General features: G+C 40.7%; 1 protein-coding gene across 3 annotated transcripts in view; it reads left to right on the top strand.

Moving 5' to 3' along the window:
* Window positions 1-21,144, top strand: part of KY (kyphoscoliosis peptidase) — a 99,150-nt gene that overhangs the window by 32,608 nt on the left and 45,398 nt on the right. For all 3 annotated transcript variants that reach the window (XM_027845304.1, XM_027845306.1, XM_027845305.1), the window contains 4 exons: window positions 533-607; window positions 3,571-3,633; window positions 14,900-14,982; window positions 15,877-15,985. In XM_027845304.1, the coding sequence (XP_027701105.1) occupies window positions 533-607; window positions 3,571-3,633; window positions 14,900-14,982; window positions 15,877-15,985 (330 nt within the window). The remainder of the gene's footprint in view (window positions 1-532; window positions 608-3,570; window positions 3,634-14,899; window positions 14,983-15,876; window positions 15,986-21,144) is intronic.

Raw genomic sequence — 21,144 nt, 5'->3', positions numbered from 1 at the left:
AATAGACTTGAGAGGCCATCTGATCCACCCCCTTCATTTTATATGAAAGGAGGCAAAGGTCTACAGATCTGCGAAGTGACTTATTCAAAGTCACACATGTCCTCTCATGTAAAATATAGCATTCTTTCTACTATACCATGCTGTAGCTTCCCAAAAGGTTTTGAAGAGAACAGGATTCATGCAGAATATGATGATTCCTAATCTCTCATTTCCAGCTGTCTTACTGCCTAGCACACTAGTGTGCTCCTCTCAATGCGTGGTACAATTCTTTGTTCATATGAGGTCATTATTAAGTGTTTGTTGCACCAATGATTTCTGGTACACATGTTAAAAATGTTATATTCCTTTCTGATAGAATGTAAGCTCTTTGAGGGAAGGAACTATTTAATTTTCCTGTCTTTGTATCCCCACAACACCTAATACAGTGCCAGGTATAGAGCTGGTACTTAATAAATGCTTCTTCATGGATACTCTATATTTGACAGACCCTATCCTCTAGTTACTTATACTCTCAACATCTCTTCCTTTCCAGGAACTCACTTAACTGTGGAGATACACCCTCGGAACAAAACACCACAGTTACTTAAGAAATTCTCCTTTGACAAACGTAAGTATCCATTTGCATATGTTGCTGAACCCCTAGGGGTACTGACTGTACCTGTCTGATGTGTTTAGCAATGAGAAGGAAATTCAGGAGAGGGGAGAATAGACCTAAAGCCCAGGAGATCCCATTCTGGGCCCCTGGAGTCCATACTCAGTCCTATATTCTTTTTGGAAAAACAGGAAGACTATATAGAGCACCTTAGCCTGAGCTCAGCTGCATCCAAAGCCTTGCATTGGGAAGGGCCTGATCTCTGGAATGCTGATGACTCGTATTTCCTTCTCAGTAGTTAGTTGCCTGGAACTGTTCCCCATACTCACTATACCTGCTCCTTCTAATTTTCTATATATTTGTGGGGAATTCATATCATTTGGGTGGGAGGAATGTATTACATCCCAAAATCTGTTTCATAGACTGGTGAGTGGGAGTCTCTTCTGGCTGCATCCTTGTCTGGTGTCTTTCTGTACAGATTTATTTAATGCTCAGGGAAGAGATTACTCCAGTCTCAGAGGGAAGTGTCAGCTGAGAAAGAGCTGAACTCCTCAGCCACTTCCTGGATTGACTGACACAGCTCCTTCCCTGAAACAAACAGTAAGAAAAGAATAAAGCCAATTGCAGAACAGCCTTGAAAATAAGATCTAGTGTTCAAATCTACCCTTATCTTCTTTCCAGAGGGAAACATAAAAGTATTAACAAAGTCATGCAATTCCTTCCCCTGCCTTCAGTCAGTGCCACACTTAAAAATGAAGACTGTTTTTATTCATTTTTAAACCCCTCTCCTCCCTAGCCTCCAAAATAAAAAGGAGAAAAATCACAATTCTTATAACACATAAGCATAGCCATGAAAAGCAAATCCAACTCATATTCCATGTCCAAACATGCACATCTCACTTGACACCAGGAGGTGGGAGGTGGGTAATATTGCTTCATCATCAGTCCTCTGGAATCATGGTTGGTTATTGCTTCCATCAGAATTCTTTACAATGTAGTCATTACTGTACAGAAATCGTTCCCCTGGTTCTGCTCACTTTACTCACTTCATACAAGCCTTCCCAGATTTCTCTGAAATCAGCCCCTTTCTTGTATCTTTTTTTTTTTGATTAGTGAATGGGGTTAAGTGACTTGCCCAGGGTCACACAGCTACTAAGTGTCAAGTGTCTGGGGCTGGATTTGAACTCAGGTCTTCCTGACTCCAGAGCCGGTGCTCTATCCACTGTGCCACCTAGCTGCCCCCTCTTGTATCTTTTTTAAATAGAGCCTTTCATTTTATTTTATTTTAGCATTCATTTTTCAAATTCTCAGTTCCAGATTAACTCCTGCCTGCCTGTCCCTCCCCCACCCATTGAGAAAGCAAGCAATATGATACCCATTGTATATCTCATATCTTTTGACAGCGTACTTCTCCAGTGGATGAAAACTCTTCTTGTTTCAAATTCTTTGCCTCAACAACAAAAATCTGTTATAAATATGTTTGCACATATGGGTCTTTTCCTATTTTTTTAATCTCTTAGCCTAGTAGTGATATCACTGAATCTAAGAAAGGTGTGTGGGGGGGGGGTATAGTTTTAAATTGCTTTCCAGAATAGATGAGTCAATTCACAGCTCCACCAACACTGCACCAGCATGTCTGTGTTCCCATAGTATCTCCAGCAATTGTCATTTTCCTTTTTAGTCATCTTTGCCAATCTGATAGGTAGGAGGTGGAACCTCAGAGTTATTTTAATTTGTATTTCCCAAACTATTAGTGATTTGAAGTATTTTGGAGCTTGGATCCCCTTCTTTGAGAATTGCCTATTCATATCTTTTAACCTTTTATCTATTGGGGGATGGCTGTCGTTCTTATATATTTGAATCAGTTTCTTACATATCTTAAATATGAGACTTTTATCAGAGAAACTTGTTGCAAAGATTTTTCCCCAATAAACTGCTTTCCTGCTAAGTTTATGTTTATCCTATTTTTAAAGCCTAGCAGAAAAGAATTTACAAACTCCTTTAACATCCGTTCCAATAATTGAGGACCCTGCCAAAAGTTTTTGCATCTAACTTAAACAACTTATGTTGCTTCTTAAACATTTTTGCCTTATTTAGTCCTTCAGTAAGGTGAGGAACAGCTGGTCATTTCCCTTAGTGCAAAAGCCTTTAATATACAGTATTTGAAAAAAGAATTATTAAGTTGCCCTTTGATTTCCATATTTTCTTCATCTTTTCTTTTTTTCTGACTTTCCTTTTCCTTTCTTTTATTCCCTTTTCTCCTTTCCTTTCCCTGTCCTCTTCCTTTTTATTTTTGCTTATGGTCAGCTCTGTTAAAGACCTTAGCTTGAAAAGGCCAAGGATCCCCACTGCACCTGGGGCCATCTCCATTTGTCTTAATCTGTATCTGGCCACTGGACCCAGATGGCTCTGGAGGAGAAAGTGAGGGTGGTGACTTTGCACATCCCTCCATCACTTAAATCCAATTCACTTGCATGTCATGGCATCACCTCCCTGACGTCATGGTCCTCTTTGAGAATGAAGAACAAACAACAACAACGGCTCAGGGTCAATTCTTAGAGCACCTATTCAATCCAACAAAACTGTATGAGTACCTACTAAGAGCCAAGACAATGTGCTAAGCCCCATCTGGAATTTAGAGATTAATGGGGCACTGTCCCTGTCATCAACGTTCCTGGAGTCTAGTTGATAATGTAGAATGCTAAAATCAAATCCACTTATCACAAATAATCTCTAATCACCCACTGGATAAATCTTTCTACTTTCTTCCCCATTCATTCCCCCTCACCCTACCCAGGAGTAGTCAACAAGTGGGGAATTGACTAGTGCCAATTTCAACTGTGTTTTCTTCATTTGTACTAATGAGGAGACTCAGGCCAAGGGGCAAAGTGTAAAGAGAAACCGGAAGCAAGCATATGTGTTAATAGAGTAGCTGAGAATTGTTTATACTTGACTCACAGACATTTGGAATTTTATAGGTTTTCAAGGTGATCGAAATGGAAACACGAGACCACAGCAGCCAGGAGGAAAAGATGCCCATGGTAAATATTGGTCAAGTTGTACCGCATTCATTCATAATGTTCAATTTGCCAAGCATTTAATAAGTGTCTACTGTCTATGACACATTGTGTGTTCTAAGTTCTGGGGGAAAATAGAAGCATAAAGAAGATATGATCCCTTCCTTTGAGAAGCATATAGTCCAGTAGGGGTGATAAGTCATGTCCAAAGGACTACAATGTATAGAATCCAATAAGTGAATGAATAAATGAAGCAAATGCATGAAGTACAAAATGCTATTATATCAGATAGAGGAAGCTTTATATTTGACTGGGACATCAGGAAAAAATTTATGGAAGCATTCTCACTTGAGCTGGGCCTTATAGGATAAGTAGGAGTCCAAAAGGTAGGGAAAGGTAGTAGGATAGGAGGACATTCAACATATAAGATAAAACAAAAGTAATGCTCCAGAGGTGGGAAACCATAATGATTGTAATTGTTATTTTGTTGCTGTTCAGTCATTTTAGTTGTGTCCGACTCTTCATAACTCCATTTGGGGTCTCCCTTTGCAAAGATCCTGGAATGGTTTACCATTTCCTTCTCTAGTTCATTTTACAGATGAGGAAACTGAGGCAAACAGGGGTTAAGTAACTTGCCCAGGGTCACACAGCTAGTAAGTGTCTGAGGCCAGATTTGACTCATGAAGATGAGTCTAACTTCAGGCTCAGTACTCTACCCATTGTTCCACCTGTCTGCCAGTTCTGTTTAACTGTAGCATTAAACTGTCAAGATAAGAAAAGGCTAGAAGGGTCAGTTGGAACTCCTGTGTAGACGGCCTTGAGTGCCAAGGCTAAGGAAGGTATACTTTATTCTAAAGCGATGAGAGACCATTAAAGTCTTCTGAGCATCAGAGTGACACAATGGCATCTGAGAATTAGAAAACTTAATCCAAGAATCAAGCAATGTATGGGATGACTTGGACAAAAGACTAATCTGAGTGAGAACTAATGAATTCCTGAACTAGGTACAGTCCCATTATGGAAAATACATTTGAAACAGTAGCAACATAAAAATGCCTGATTTCTGACCCTGTATTTCGATGGTTATGAAAATAATTATGTTAAATTTTAAAGGTATTATTAAATAGTTTTAATATATTACTAAACATCGACTATATAAACGAAGCATGGTTTAGAAGGTAAGTTAACAAAGCAAGTTGGTCTTGTGGAAAAAAATACCAGACTGAGAGCCAGAAGGGCTGGGCCTGTGCCTAGGCTCTCTCACCAGCCCGATGGGCAATTCCCTTTCCCTCTATGGATCTCAGTTTCCTCATCTGTAAAGTGAGGGAAATCAACTCTGTTAGAGGCTCTCTAAGGCTCCTTCCAGTGCTAGCATTCTGTGATTCTCTGTGTTAAATATAGTTAGCTTTATTCCATGCATTTTCTACGATTTGAAAACAGATCAACTTGGTTAATGCCACAGATATTTTAAATGTATTTATGCACAACATATTTGGGTAGGGGTGCTATGCCTCTGAGCCTTATATAATCTGTACAGAGGGGAGATTTAATGAGGCATAAATCATTATAGGGTTTTAAAATATGCAGATATTATGAAATGGAACAGAGAAAGAGTGAAGCTAGTAACAGTGTTTTCAACCTCATTTTAGAAATGTCATCCTTCTTCCAAATGGAAGGGGAAAAAATCCCTCATTTTCAGAGCTATATTGGGCAGAAAGCTGTTAAATGTGTAAATCTACTTTCCATCCATTTAGGTCAGTGCAATGGCCCTTGTCAGAGAAAACCTGATAGATGTTGACTATAGATACAAAAACCTGTTAAAGAGGGAAGGGGTGAGGGGAAGGTAAAGCAAGTAGGTTTCATTTCCCTGGGGTTTCCAGGACATGCACAACTTTAGCTCTTCTGGCTATACAGCAGGTGCTGCCCATATACTGATTGGCCAATTCGTGGAAGCATTTTGAGGATCTGAGGATAACAACAACAATTAATAAATAATCACTCACATTAATCTAGCCTTTGGTGGTTTATATAGTGCTTCCGTCGTAATACCCTTGTGAGGTAGGTAAGACAGGGGTTGTTATCTCCATTTTACAGATGAGGAAACTGAACTCGCCAAAATTAGTTGAGTTACCCAAGGCCAAGGCATGTAGTAATATCCCTATTGTACATATAAAGAAACTGAGGCTCACAGACATGAATTTGCCTATGGTCACACAGTTAGTAAATGTCAGAGCCCATAGCTTGAACTCTTGACTCAATAAGCAAGTCCAGTACTTGCTTTTTCTATACCAGGGTTTGGGATTTGGATTTAGTCAAAAGGCCGCACTTAAGGATTTAAAAGGCCACATGAGCTCTTAAGGCCACAGGTTCCCCACCCCTGTTATAACATGTTTCCTTTCCCTTGTATTTGTGTTGTGTTAGTTTACAAAGTTACTTTCACACCCAATATCCAACCAAGCAATCGGCATACATTTATGAAATATTTGCTATGTGCCAAGTGAAAACTATCCTTGCTCTCAGGAAGCTTACAGTCTAGCCGATGGAGGCAACATATACATATATAGCTTCATACAAAAGAGACATATGATGATTTTGAAGGGAAGGCGCTAGTGCTGGGAGAATCTTGACCTTCACCTTCCCGCAGAAGGAGGCACTTCAGCTGAGCCAGGTGGACAGCTGAGGCAAATGGACAGAGTCAAGAGGAAGGAGGGACCTCAATAATGCCAATTGGCTAGACTGAAGTAGGCCTGAAGGGGGATCGGTTATTCCAATTGTTTCTTTTCTTTTTTTTTTTGTGAGGCAATCAGGGTTAAGTGACTTGCCCAGGGTTACACAGCTAGTAAGTGTCAGAGGCCACATTTGAACTCAAATCCTCCGGACTCCAAGGCAGGAGCTCTATCCACTGCACCACCTAGCTGCCCAATTCCAATTGTTTCTTACAATAGCCTTAGAGATAAACAAGTCCTGTAGTTAACAATTTAAAGATGGGGAAACCAAGGCTGAGAAAGGTCACGTGGCTAATGATTGGGCCAATAGGTACACAAACCCAAGTCTCCTAATTTCTGATTCATGCCCTTTCCATTCCAACAGTCTCCTGCCTTTCTTATAGTGAAGGAAGACCTGGAAAGATCCCAGCCTAGGTTTATGAGAATTACATCCACCTCCTCAGACAGCTGAGGAATGAAACTATGAAATCAGAAACGCAAGTATGTCACTGGTAATATCTTGAATAATAAGTCCATGAGACTCCTTCCATCATTTCAAAAGGGAAAAAAAAAACTAGTATACAAACACAGAAAAAGAGTATTCTATAAGGCTGCTTCTCTTGTCTGCAGACCCTCCATTTCACTGTGATGAGAAGTAGACAACTTGAAACTTAAGCTGCTTTTTAGGTCCTGGACAGAGTTTGACCTTGACCTAGTGCTGGCTTAATTATCTACAACCTCTCACTGAAAGAAGGCTTTAGGGCTGATAGTGGGTATGCTGTACCCTGAAATTCAGTGACATCATCCCAAGAGGAAAGGGAAAGAGATGATCATGTTGGTTCAGGGCCATCTGTGGACTTTTGTACCAGTGAAGCCCCAGAAATACTTATGGGACACAGACACAGAATCACAGAATGCTAAAGTTGAAGAGAACTTTAGTCATCACATAGACTAACCCCTCTCATTTTTTCAGAGGAAAAGACCAAGGCTCAGAAATGGGGAGGAAATGAGTTCAAGTTTACAAAGCTAGTAGTTGGCAGAGCCAAAAGAGAAATGTTGACTGAGCTATAAACCAGCATCACACTGGGCAGTGATAGACATCTAGTCATGAGGAGCTCGCTAGCTGCTGAGCCAAAGTATTTCATTTTCAGATAGCTCTAGTTATTTGGAAGTCCTTTTTATTGAACTAAAATCTCCCTCTATGTAACTTCGAGGAGCAGCTAGTATAGAGTGCCAGACCTGAAGTCAGGAAGATTAATCTTCCTGAGTTCAAAAATGGCCTCAGACACTTACTAACTGTGTGACCACTTCACCCGGTTTGCCTCAGTTTCCTTAGCTGTAAAATAACCTGGAGAAGGAAATAGCAAATCACGCTAGTATCTTTGCCAAGAAAACCCCAGGGGCAGCTAGGTGGCACAGTGGATAGAGCTCCAGCCTTGGAATCAGGAGGACCTGAGGTCAAATCCAGCCTCAGGTAGTTGACACTTAACTAGCTGTGTGACCTTGGGCAAGTCACTTAACCCCGATTGCCTAGCAAAAACAAACTAAAAAAAAAAGATTAAAAAAAAAAAAGAAAACCCCAAATGGGGTCATGAAAAGTCAGATATGCCTGAAAAGCAACTCAACAAAAAAGCAACTTCTGCCCACTGGTGCTACTCTTGCCCTGTAGGGCCAAGTGAAAAAAGACTAATCTGGATGCTAATTGTCAGTACAGTCAGACACTGACAAAAGAGGCAAGAAATCTTGAGTTTATTGGAATGCATTCTCCCCTTTCCTTTCTCCTCCTCCTCCACTGCTTCAATACAAGAAGACTATCTCAGGCAATAGTCAGAGAAAGCAAAGTGTGTCCTATAGATCAGGAAACTAAGGAGCAGTTGATTACTGAGTCCTCAGGCTTATGCTTAATGTCTGTCTCACCATGGAAGGAAATTTCCTGCTGACCCACATGTCTCCAAGTGGAACAATGGCCTCAAATGACTCAATGTCGCCCTGTCCAGACTCCTACTCCAGGAAATGTTTCTAAACTGAAGTCTCTGGGAAAACAAGCACTAGCAATAGGAGAAAGGGGCTTACTCTCTGAGAATCTGGATATTTCTTCAAGGAGCGAACAGTTCAGAGCATCAAAAATAATTCAAAGTTAAGTATGAAGATGGAAGCTGGTTATTTTCTAAATGGCTGGGATTTATGGAAAGACCAGCGTAGGATGTAGTCAGGGAAATCCCAATGGCTAGAGTTTGTTTATTTTTTGATCCAGATGTAATTTCACAGGTGAAAGGAGCACCCCAATAAAGAAACTTCTACCAGTGTAAGTCAGCATGTGTTCTACAACTTGCAGCCTTAGGACAGGGGTTCTTAATCTTCTTTTTTGTGTCATGGAAGCTTTGGTAGTTTGGTGAAGCATAGGAACCCCTTCTCAGAATAGTATTTTTACATGCATAAAATAAAATACATAGGATTACAAAGAAACTAATTATATTGAAATTCTGTTGTCTAGCTTAAACAAAAACAAATTTTGGACCCCAGGTTAAGAACCCCTGCCTTAGGGAGCTCCCTGGGATATTTAGAACTTAAGCACTTGCTTTGAGTGTCAGAGGTGGTACTCAAACCCAGGTCTTCGTGACTCTGAGGTCCCTCTTTCAACCACATCAACCACGCCTATCACCCAACACACCATGACTAAGATACCTGGATACGAAGCCATGAGCAAAGGCATCTTGATAGTCTGGATTTGGGCAGTTCCATAAAAAAAAATGGGGCATACATCTCACTACTTTCCATTTCCATCAAAGAAAGAAGTACTTTATCCCAAAGGGTGGCTCTCCCTTCCCAGACTGCCACTGCTAGTTTCTGATATAATCACAGTAATTCCAGGGATGATTTTAAGTCTGTCAGAAGATTCACAGACACTTTCAGATTTTACAGTGTGTGGAAAAGATGTCACCCATACCCTCACCCTCATTCATTCACTCAACACATGCTGAGCACCTGTTATATTCATACACAGACACTGGGGACTTGGGTTCTAGTTCAGGCTCAGCCAGCATCTGTGTGACTATGGGTAAATCACTCTGAAACTCAACTTCCTGACTTCTATAAAATGAGGGGGTGGGCCCAGAGGATCTCTGGGCTCTAACATTCTATGACTCTATGATTGATTCTATCATTCAAGCTGTAGACACTCCATAAATACTTGCTGACTGATCTCTCTGGAATAGTGTAGAGGCGGACCTACCTGGAAACAGGGAGATGAATGGTATAATCCTTCAATCTCCTGCTCCCTTTCTTCAACCCTCCCACATCCATCCCTCCAAAAGAAATAATAAATCTAGAAAGAAAGTGCTTTGTACTCCTATGCAACCTGGTTTCCAGGGACTTCGGATCTCTTCACAAACATTTATTAGATTCTCTCCATGTCTCTGTGAAATATGACCATCTAGTATTCTCCATTTTGGAGATGGATGGACTAAGATCTAAAAAATTGAAATCCCTTGCTTACTATGGATGGATAGACAGTGTAGGGAAGAAGAGAGTTAGCCCACATCTTTCTGCAACCATGTAATTATCCACTTGCCCATATGTCTTAGGGGCTAATGGTCAGAAAGTTGGTTCCCCAATCTCACCTCCTTGAAGCATTTGGCTCACTTTTTGGATACTTTTGGAGCAGCATGCACTGATTTTGGCATTTCTAATCTCTGTTTGTGACTATGCAGTTACATTTGCCCCCTTTGCAACCTCCCAAGCTAGAATGTTGGGGATAGGAAGGAAGAGAGCTATTAGTCAGCTCATTGCTTCCTTCTCTTACCATCTACTCTTCAAGAAGTGTCTGGAGCAGGAGAGTAATGGAAGTATAAAAAAGGAGAATAATAACCACTATTATTACCTCCTTTCATCTCTACCCTGTAGTCTTAGGAGACAGTCCCTTCCTGGAGGTCATAGTTGCTGAGGGATGGACCCAGGAAAATAGCCGTGTTTTCTTGAATCCCAGCCAAATTTTCTCTTTACTAGATCCCTTTGCCTCAGTAGGATGCAACGATCTCTCAAGGGTATCATGGATGAAAAGATGTCTTGTTCAGGACCCTGTGTCTGGGGGTAGTAACTCTTGAAATGGAAGGTATGTGAGATATGAGTCAAAGGGCATGTGAATCAGTCTGGTGACTGGTCTGGTTACCAGAAGAAAGTCACAGCTTTCCATACCCAGGACTAAGCCTTTCAGAAGGGTTGGAGCCCCTTGGCAATGGCACTCCCAGCACTGGAGTTTTCTTACTTTACTGCCAAGTAATCCCACAGTGTCACAATGGACCACAGTGACCATCCTCCCTTCCTGGTGTTGTCTGCTAAGCTAATCAGCAGTTGCCAAAGGTCTTTGTTCAATGACAGTTCCTAGGGTGATTGCTGGTGTTTATGATTTAAGCAAAAAAAGCACAAAATCTAATATTCCTTGTTTTCTCCCATGCCTTCCCTCCCTGTCCTCCTGCCTTGGCTGGCAACTCTGTTCTCCTGGCCACTTTGTGCTGATCACAGCACTAAAGGGCATCCTCAAAGAGGCCTTCTCCCTAAAACATCAGGACAAAGCACTTCTGGGGTCAGGGCTCTCTGTCAATGGCCATCCTAAAGTGCTTGGTAATGATAAATTAAAATGCCCAGTTTCTTCTTAAACATCAAATTATTCTTTCATAGTGGTAGGAAGTTCAGCTGGTGACAATAGAAAATATTTCTGATGGAACAATTCAGTTCATTTCAACTCAGTTTTAATATAGTGACCATCTACTAAGCACCATAGACCCAAGGAGAAGATGACCTAAGAGGTGTCCACTGCGCTCATGGAGCTTACCATCAAATAGGACATAGTTTTTCAAAGCTTGAGTTCACATTAGTAATATTCTTCTACTTACTGCCTTCATTTTGTAAGCTAGGTAATAAAATTGTGTGGATAGCAAAGTCTCAATTATTCAAGGGTCCATTACTTAATTGGTCAATTATCTAGGACTCCTTTGACTTATAACCTCCTTGGGCTGCTTACTTTCTGACATTTTCCTGCATCATTAAGAGTTCAGTCAAAGTCAGTTCATTCTACTCCTATTTAAACAGTTCCATCCCTCCCTTCTTCCCTCCCTCCATCTATCCAATGAACATTAATTGAGCACCTGCCTTGGGAAATGCAGGTTTTTATAGGGGACTAAGGGAACTCTGGATAAAATTATGAAATAAGAATATTTTCTCCTGTATCCTACCATACCCCTACCAAAGTTAGTGCCCTTTTTCATTCTGCCTCCCTCCAGATACTTTACATAGTGGTTCATCACCCACCTAGTTTTACCCACATACCAACCTCAGTCCCAAAGCCCTAGACCTCTTTCTTTCTCCTCCATTAAGGAAATTTCTTTTGTATCTCGCTATCTTAGAGTTGCTCCAGAAAATCTATCAGTTTGGAAATGATCTGATGAGCTGATTCATGTTGTTATTGTTCAGTCATTTTCAGTCATGTTTGACTCTTTGTCACCCCATTTGGGGTTTCGTTGGCAAAGATACTGGAGTGGTTTGACACTTCTCTCTACAATTCGTTTTACAGATGAGATAATTGAGGCAAACAGGGTTAAGTGACTTGCCCAGGGTCACACAGCTAGTAAGTATCTGAGGTCGAATTTGAACTCAGGAAGATGAGTCTTCCTGACTCCAGGCCCAGCACTCCATCCACAGTACCACCTAGCTGCCCCTAAGCTAATACATACTAATTCATACTAAGGTGTTAATAACTCATTAATGAACCACTTAATCAAGAAGGTAGAAGGGACCTCAAGGGTCATCAAGTTCAATCTGTACCCACAAGTAGTCTTTGCCAAAATATTCTTAGAAAATGGTTTCCAGCCTTTGCTGGAAGACCACCAATGAGTGGAAACCCACTACCTTCCACGGCAAATCATTTCACATTTGGATAGCATTAATTGTTAGGAAGTTTATTTACATCAAGCCAAAATATGCCTCAGTGATTTCTACCCCTTTCCTCCTAATTCTGCACTTTGGGGCCAAGAATAATCAATGCTTCCACAAAACAGCCCTTCAAATACTTAAAGATAACTGTCGACTCCCCTTTGAATCTTCTCCTTTCTAGGCTAAATATCCTTAATTCTGGGGCAGCTAGGTGGTGTAGTGGATAGAGCACTGGCCCTGGATTCATGGAGGACCTGAGTTCAAATCCAGCCTCAGACACATAACACTTACTAGCTGTGTGACCCTGGGCAAGTCACTTAACCCCATTGCCTAGCCAAAAAAAAAATAATAATAATAAATATCCCTAATTCTTTTAAATGCTCATTATCTGCCTTGTCCTCCAGTTCCCTTACCATTCAGGTCAACCTCTGCTGGAAGCACTCCAGCTTGTCTTAAAATATGGTGCCCAGAACAAAAACACAATACTCAAGATATGGCCTGACCAGAGTGGGATAATTTGTTCAGTTTTTTCAGTCGTGTCTGACTCTTCCATGATCCCATTTGGGGTTTCCTTTGGCAAAGATATTGACGTGGTTTGCCATTTCCCTCTCCAGCTCATTTTACAGATGAGGAAGCAAGGCAAACAGGGTTAAGTGAGTTCCCCAGGGTCACACAGCTAGTATGTATCTGAGGTCAAATTTGAACTCAGGTCTTCTTGACTCCAGGCCAAGTGCGCTGTCCACTGCGCCACCTAGCTGCCCCAGAGTGGAGTAAAGCAGAGCTATTATATCCCTTGTTCAGGCCATTATGACTCTCTCAATGCAAACTAGAATAACAGTGGCTTTTTTGGCTGCCATGTCATACTGTTGACTTACATTGAATTTGATGTCCACCATCTCTAATCTTTTTCACGGGAAGCACCATCTAGATACACTAACTGTATCTTATATTTGTGTTATAGATTTTTTTAACCCAAATGTGGAACTTTATATTTTTTAAAATTCCATTTTATTCCTAAAGCATATAGATGTATACATGTGCATATACTACATATATATCTATGCATATATTGCATGTATACAAATATGTGGCGACTAAGTGGTACAGTGGATAGAGTGTCAGACCTGACTCATCTCCCTGAGTTCAAATCTGGCCTTGGACACTTACTAGCTGTGTGAACCTGGGCAAATCACTTCACCCTGTTTGCCTCAGTTTCCTCAGTTGTAAAATGAACTGGAGAAGGAAATGGCAAACCACTTCAGTATCTCTGCCAAGAAAACCTCAAATGAGGTCATAAAGAGTTGGACACAACTGAAATGACTGAATAGCAACAACATATATATATACACATATATACATATATACATATATGTATGTGTGTGTCTTAGGGATAAGGGTGTTTGTGTATGCATACAAAACGCAAATTGGATTTTGTGTGTGTGTGTTGTTCTGGACCTATGATTTCACTAGTATAGTAAACCCCTCAGGAGAAAACTTCCTCTACCAATGGAAATCATCAACTGCTCCAAAACTTTGATCTTTGAGGGTTTCCTAGGACACTGAGAAGTCACTTGCCCAGGGTTACATGGCAGGTGTGTGCCAGAAGAAGGACTTAGGTCCTTAACCCAGGTCTTCCTGCTCCTAAGGCTTACTCTCTAGCCTCAGCGCCAGTATGCTTCTCATTAAATATATTACCCCCTGTAAAATTTCATCTTTCAGTCCTTGAAGGAAGGTTTACATTTTAATAAGTAACAATGCCAGTAATGACTGATAAGGTAAGAAAACAAATCTGTAAATAGTGTAAACCAGTGGGGGTTTTTTAAATAATTTGTTGGGGTGGGAGGATATTTTGGATCAGGAGAGAGTTTCTGAAGTGTCCTCCAAATTGCACCACTTGGGTCCCATATACTCTGCCTACACATGAGGCTGATCCATGGCCAGGACTGAGGATGCAGAGCTTGAAATAACTGGATGCTATGAGATAACAGATTATTTGTAGGTTTTAGTGCCTCACCTCATCTCCTATGACTATAGATAGCTGAGAGTTAGGTGTATCCTGTGTCTCTACAAACATACTTATTATAGATGGAGAAACTGAAGTAGACAGCATCTAAATGATATCCATATTTATAAAAACCCACTTGACTGGGAGAGATTGATTTATGCTAAGTAATAAGAAATTATGTTGACTTTGTTTATCTTATTCATAGATTCATAGTATCGTAGAACATTAGAGTTGGAAGGATATTTATCCTAATCCATTCCCTCTCTCTCTCTCTCTCTCTCTCTCTCTCTCTCTCTCTCCTCCCCCCCCCAACACACACACACATACGCATACACACACTATTTTAAGGCGAGGAAACTGAGGCCCAGAGACTTGTCCAGCTAGTAAATGACAGAACCAGGAATAATACCCAAGTGTCCTGAGAGAGTCTCTCAGAAGAAGACAGAGAAAAAGCATTTCTATTATGTAAACACTTTCTTACCTGTCAGGTTAAAACTGTTCCAACTAGTCTGTGCTAAAAGCCCACTTTGGATATAATTCCCCATATCTCCATTTGTCTGGCTTTAGCTCAAGAGACATTGCTATTCCTAGAATGAGCAACACTATTAAGAGTTACCTTCATGACTGAAAAAGTTCTCCTGGTGTTTTCCAGCCTACCCATGGGATCGGTCTAGTCTGAAGTCCATGCCATTAGACCTAAGGCAGTTTGAAAAATTGGATGCATATGCCTCCAAGGTAAGAGATTCAACACGGTGATGTGCTTGCCTCTGATTCTCAGAGAGAAAGACCCTGCCCCCCCCAGGGTATGGGTTAGCTTACTAACCAAAGTCCAGCTTCACAGAGCCCCTCTAGAATATTGAAAACTTACCCAAGCTCATACAAACTCCTTTCAAGGTGATCTGCAGCCACATGGACATATAGACTATGGGAAATGCCTACTGTTGCCAGCATCTCTGCCCCTCTATTCCTATGTATCTTTTCTGGCTAAAATGAACTCTAATGAGCCCCATCCCAGAAAACACAGAGAGCAGCTAGCCTCAGAGCTAGGATGAGATAGTTCATCACCTTCACTCTTCTTAGTCCTATTGTTCTTTTTGACCACCTTCCCTACTTCCAGGTGATGGACTCCACTTGCATAGACCTTTCTGCTACAACCATTCTTAGCTGACCTCCTCGGACCTTCTCCCTTGTCTGTCTAATACCAGTGTTATCTATTAGACTTATCCTGTTGAGCTATTCTTCTGGTCCTGGAACCTCTTGGCCATCCCTGATTCATTGCTGCCCCAACCCCAACATTACATATCCCCCCAATAACAAAACAACTTAGTTTCAATTGCAAAACTGGCAGGAAGTTGGTGGAAGAGAGAGTAAAAGGTGTAGCATTTATATTCTGATCCCTCAAAAACTCTAGTGGCTAGAAGAATGATGAGTAAAAGAAAACGGAGACCATAAACTGAGGGCAAAAGAAGAGGGGGTTTAGAGTCAGGTCAGTACTGGCCAGCTCAGTTCTTGCCATGAGTCACATTTAGCTATTGCATTGACCCGCTCTATCCTCCGCACTTCAGTCAACATCTGATCTTTTATTCCACAGTTGTCCTCTTTCTGACACACGTATTCCTTTCCAAACAGGTGAAGGTCAAATCTGGTTTGGAAGAACTGGTGAAAGACTTGCTCCAGGACGCTCAGACAGACCTGGAGAAAGTCAGAGCCATTTGGGTATGGATATGCCATCACATAGGTAGGTTATACAACATAGACAAACAATCAGCTCTGGGCTGGTGGTAATAGTAATAGTAAAATAATTATAAATAACTAGCATTATATAGCCCTTTAAGGTTTGCAAAGCTCTGTACATATCATTTCCCTTGATCCTCATAACTCGGTGAGGTAGGTGCTATTATTTTGCCCATTTTGCAGATGAGAAAACTGAGACTGAGGGAGGTCAAGTAACTTGCCCAGAGCTACAGAGCTAGTAAGTGTTTGAAGAGAGATTTCAATACTGGTCTTCTTAACTTCAAGTCCAGACCTCTCACCTATTGAGACATCTTGCTGTCTCCAATCCACTGTAGAATTCATAACTCATTACCTCTCTTCAAAAGAGAGCAGTTTAAATTAAAGGAGCTAAGTCTTGAATTGGTCTATTTTATTCCTTGAAGGTACCTTTAATAAAGAGTTTTATGGAAGAGATTAAAAGTAGACCCCATCTGAGGGATTGAGAAATCATGAAAGATTTGATATGTGATTCTTAGGCTGAAGCTTCAGGTCATGTCATTAACACTCAGACCCTGTATTATATGAACTCTGTTCCATCTCCAGACCAGGGAGGGGCTCAACCATAGACCCTAACTAGATACCCAGGGAACGCAAGTCCATCACATAAGTCTTTGACTTCCTTTCCTTGAAGTATAGCAGCCAAGACCACACACACACCACCACCACCAAAGGAGATAGGAAAGAAAATGGAGATTCAAACATGACTGAAAACTACTGAACAACAACAATATTGGCATACTAGCATTATATGGAGCTGGTTTAAATTCTATTTCTCTATGCCCAGTATGAGTAAGCCCTCTACAACTCATCACTGGGTCCTTCCCCCAGTTGTTTTATTCTTCCACGACACCTATTGCTAACAGACTATAAAAGTCTATTTTGTAAACCAGTCATTTGGAATGATTTTCCCATAAAAATGATGAGGTAGCATGCTTTTTGTTAATAGCTACCTCCCATTATGGTCATGACGTATGTTCTTTCTAACAAGGAGGATAAATGTCCTTCCAAACCTAGAGTCTCCAGTATAGAAAATGATCGTGGCTTCTAGTAGGTGTTTTATTAATCTAACAAGGGAATTAGGTTCCCAGGCCAGCCTACAAAGGCCTACTTAATCCATATTAGAACTCAGTACTTTCCTCACAACAACCTTTTTTAGGTAGCTGATATATGTATTTTTGTCCCCAGAATAGTCATCAGTGGCTACATGTCAACTTGGAGAAAGGTCTCCAGTAAAATGCCATCTGAATCTGTCTTTGGTCTTTGTTTACATTTTTATCAGTGACTCAGATAAAGGCATTTGATGCCATGCTTATCAAATTTGTTTCATTTGTAAATGAAGTGGAGGGGGGAGAGGGGGATAGATATCACTGAATAACAGGGTCAGGTTTCAAAAAGATATGACTCCAGAGCTAACTCTCAGTATGCCCTTTAGCCAAATGTTTAACCAACCTGAGCTGGGCCATCTCCAGTTGTCCTGATCTATATCTGGCCACTGGACCCAGATGGCTCGAGAGGAGAAAGTGAGGCTGGTGACTTTGCACAGCTCTCCCTGACTTAAATCCAACTCACTTGCAAGTCATGGAATCACCCTCCTGATGTCATGGTCCTCTTTGAGAACAAAGGATAAACCTCAACAACAATCAACCTGAGTTTGTTTCTCCATCTGTATCTGCCCTTACATCCTTTGTAAAGACAACAAAATCATAATCATAGCTTATATTTCTAAGGTTGTTGTGAGTATCAAATGATATAATATTTGTAAAGTGCTCAGCGCAATACCTGGTACATAGTAGGTGTTTAATAAATGCTTGTTTCCTTCCTCCCATTATATCAAGTGATCTTCACAATACCTCTGCAAGGTAGTTAGCAGATTCCTTGCTGTCCCCAGTTGAACAAATGAAGTAACTGAGGTTCAGAGAAATGAGGGGATTTGGCCAAGGTGCCTGGAAGCCTGCTATCCCAGTGCCCTTACCATTGTGTGTTGCCTCATTTGTAGGAATGATTTAAGAGTGTTACAGAGATATGCAGCACTACAGATAACTAAGTTAAGAATAATAGCAAATATTTATGTAGTGCTTTAAGTGTTGTAATGCACAGATCTCTATATCTATCTATTTATCTATGTAGATATAGACATAGATATACTCCCCATGAGGAAGATGTTATTATTATACCCATTTTCTAGATGAGAAAACTGAGGCTTAGAGATTTGCCCAAGGTCACTGAGCTAATGAGTTTCCAAAGCAGGATTCAGATTCATTTGTTGTGCTCTATCCAGGTCTAGCATTATTTCCCCAACTCCACCTAGCCAACTTCGAGTAGTGTTATTACTTATACAATAACATGAACAACATGGAACACCTTTACTGACTTCAACATCACTGGTCTTTTTACTTAAACCAGGGTTTAAGGATTTAAATGATGCCAAATGGTATTATTTGGATTGGTAGGCTAATCCAAATGATGCCGAATAGAAGGGGACTGCTCACCTGGTACAGGCACAAGGTTACAACCCAAAATACCATCTGCTTCCACAAATTCCTACTATCCTCCCCCATTCCTCTGCTCTGCCAGGCTGTGAGCTCCTGGAGAACAGGGTCTATTTTGTGCCTTTCTTTGTATCCCCATCACTTAGCACAATGCCTGGCACATAGTAGGCACTTAATAAATGTTTATTGTCTGACTGGGTCCAACCCAACAGCAACTGGTTAACACTTAGGGCTAAAAAGCCTACATTATATCATGACAGGAAGCATGACCTCCTTTCTTCTATCCTCACATGCAGAAATTCTTTCTCTCTCTCTCTCTCTCTGTCTCTCCTTCCTTCCCTTCCCCCCTCTCCTACCCTCCCTCCCTCCTCTCTTTCTCATTATCTATCTATCTAGAGACACATAGATAGTGATATACACACATAAAAATAGGGACTGGACCTGTGACTTATATATGTATGTATGTGTATACATATATACATACACATATACATATACATATATACATATATGTGTGTGCTTATTGTTTACACACACATACACACATATATAATACACTAATATATGTATTAACTCATAAATTATAGTAAAATAGCTGTTGTTTACATTGCATTTTGTCATTTGCAAAGTATACTTTACAACCATTATTTCATTTGAGCCTCACAAAAACCCGTGAGGGAGGCATTCAGAGTCCTCATTTTACAGATGAGGTTAAGTGTTTTGCCCACAGTCATTCAGTTAATAGGTGTCAGAAGTGGGATTTGAACCCAGGTTTTCCTGACTCCAGGCCCAGCCCTCTTTCCATTCTATTGTGTGACCCTGGGCAAGTCATTTAACCCCTGTTTGGGTATGTTTTTTTATCCCCAAAATAAAGATAATAATAACACCTATCTCTCCTGGTTGTTGTAAGGATCAAATGAGATAATAATTGTAAAGCATTTAACACAGTATCTGGCACATAGTAAGCCCTATGTAAATGTTAGCTGCTGCCACTGCTGTTACCATTCTTCCTCCCATGCAAATGCACAGATATACACATATCTTGACTTCACACATTTACTAGCCATGTGACCCTGGACAAGTCATTTAACCCTGTGCCTCAGTTTCCTCATCTGTAAAATGAGCTGGAGGAGGAAATGGCAATCCATTCCAGTATAAAGATATTGAAAAGAGGGGCAGTTAGGTGGTACAATGGATAGAGCATCAGCCCTGGAGTCAGGAGGACCAGAGTTCAAATCCAGCCTCAGACACATAATACTTCCTACCTGCATGACTCTGGGCAAGTCACTTAACCCCAATTGTGTCACCAAAAAAATATATATATATATTGTAAAGAAAACCCAAATGGGGTCTTGAAGAGTTGGACACGACTGAAAATAACTGAACAACAACAATTGATGTACACATAAAGAGATAGAGACTGGACCTGAGATTTGTATGATATAGGAAACTCCTGAATGAGTAAATGCCCTTTGCTAATACATGGCAGGACCTTCTCTGCAACGTAAAGTCTTATAGAGTTGGACTTGTCTAGGGTGACACAGGCACAGCTAGATACCTAATGGTTAGAGCACCAGACCTGGAGTTAGGAGGACGTGTTCAAAACTTACTAGTACTGTGTGACTCTGGAGAAGAATGTCACTCGCCCTCAGTCTGCTTCAGTTATACCTACTGTAAAATGGGGATAATGATAGCACCTACCTCCCCGAGTTATTAAGAGGATCAAATGAGGTCATATTTGTAAAGAGCTCATACAGTGCCTGACACATAGTATGTGCCTTTCCCTTCCTTTCCGTTATGTTTCAAAAGCAGGACTTAAACCCCAATCTTTCTGTCTCCAAGACCAACTCTCTGCTATGCCAAGCTGCCCCATACACACATATATATATACACATCCATGTATATGAATAGATGCTCATATACCCAGTGATATATAATCATACACATTCAAAAACACAGACACAATATGCTCTCATATATATATGTATGTGTGTGTATACACACACACACTAATACACATGCATTTACACTCATACATATGCCTACATTCACAGCTAGATCAATTTTATATACCCACACATACACTCTTACATATACTTACGTACAAACAAATATGTACCCTCATGTACACATAGGCCCCCATCTATAGGTACATTCATATAGATATATAGATATATGTGTGTGTGGGTATATATAGTGACTGTATACATATGTATGTATATACACATGCATATACATATATACATATATGTAGTCATTCAAACATACATGCATATAAAGACATACTCATTCATGTTCTTGTAGACATTTGTATATATGTATGTACATATGTGTGTATGTGTGTATGTATGTATATGTGTGTGTGTGTATATATATATCACACACGTCACAGTAGCCCTCCTTCCCAGTGATTCCTTCTACACATCAGTTACTCCTGGAGGATAGACTTTGCCCTCATGATGAGAATGTCACTTTTAGAAACAGATCACCAGGACCTCTGATCTTGGCACAGGACCAGTGCTATAAGCCATTCATCCGATAAAAGCATTTCCTGGCACACTGAACTATGTTCCAACGAGCCCCTGATCACTGAGATATTCCATTCAGGGGCAGATTTCTCCCTCTGTTTGGAAAT

This window comes from Vombatus ursinus, unplaced genomic scaffold (assembly GCF_900497805.2).
Source record: "Vombatus ursinus unplaced genomic scaffold, bare-nosed wombat genome assembly UNPS02014959.1, whole genome shotgun sequence".
In the NCBI taxonomy this organism is placed as follows: Eukaryota; Metazoa; Chordata; class Mammalia; order Diprotodontia; family Vombatidae; genus Vombatus; species Vombatus ursinus.
The sequence above is the reverse complement of the archived record's forward strand: the minus strand, read 5'-3'. Positions and strand labels throughout refer to the sequence as shown.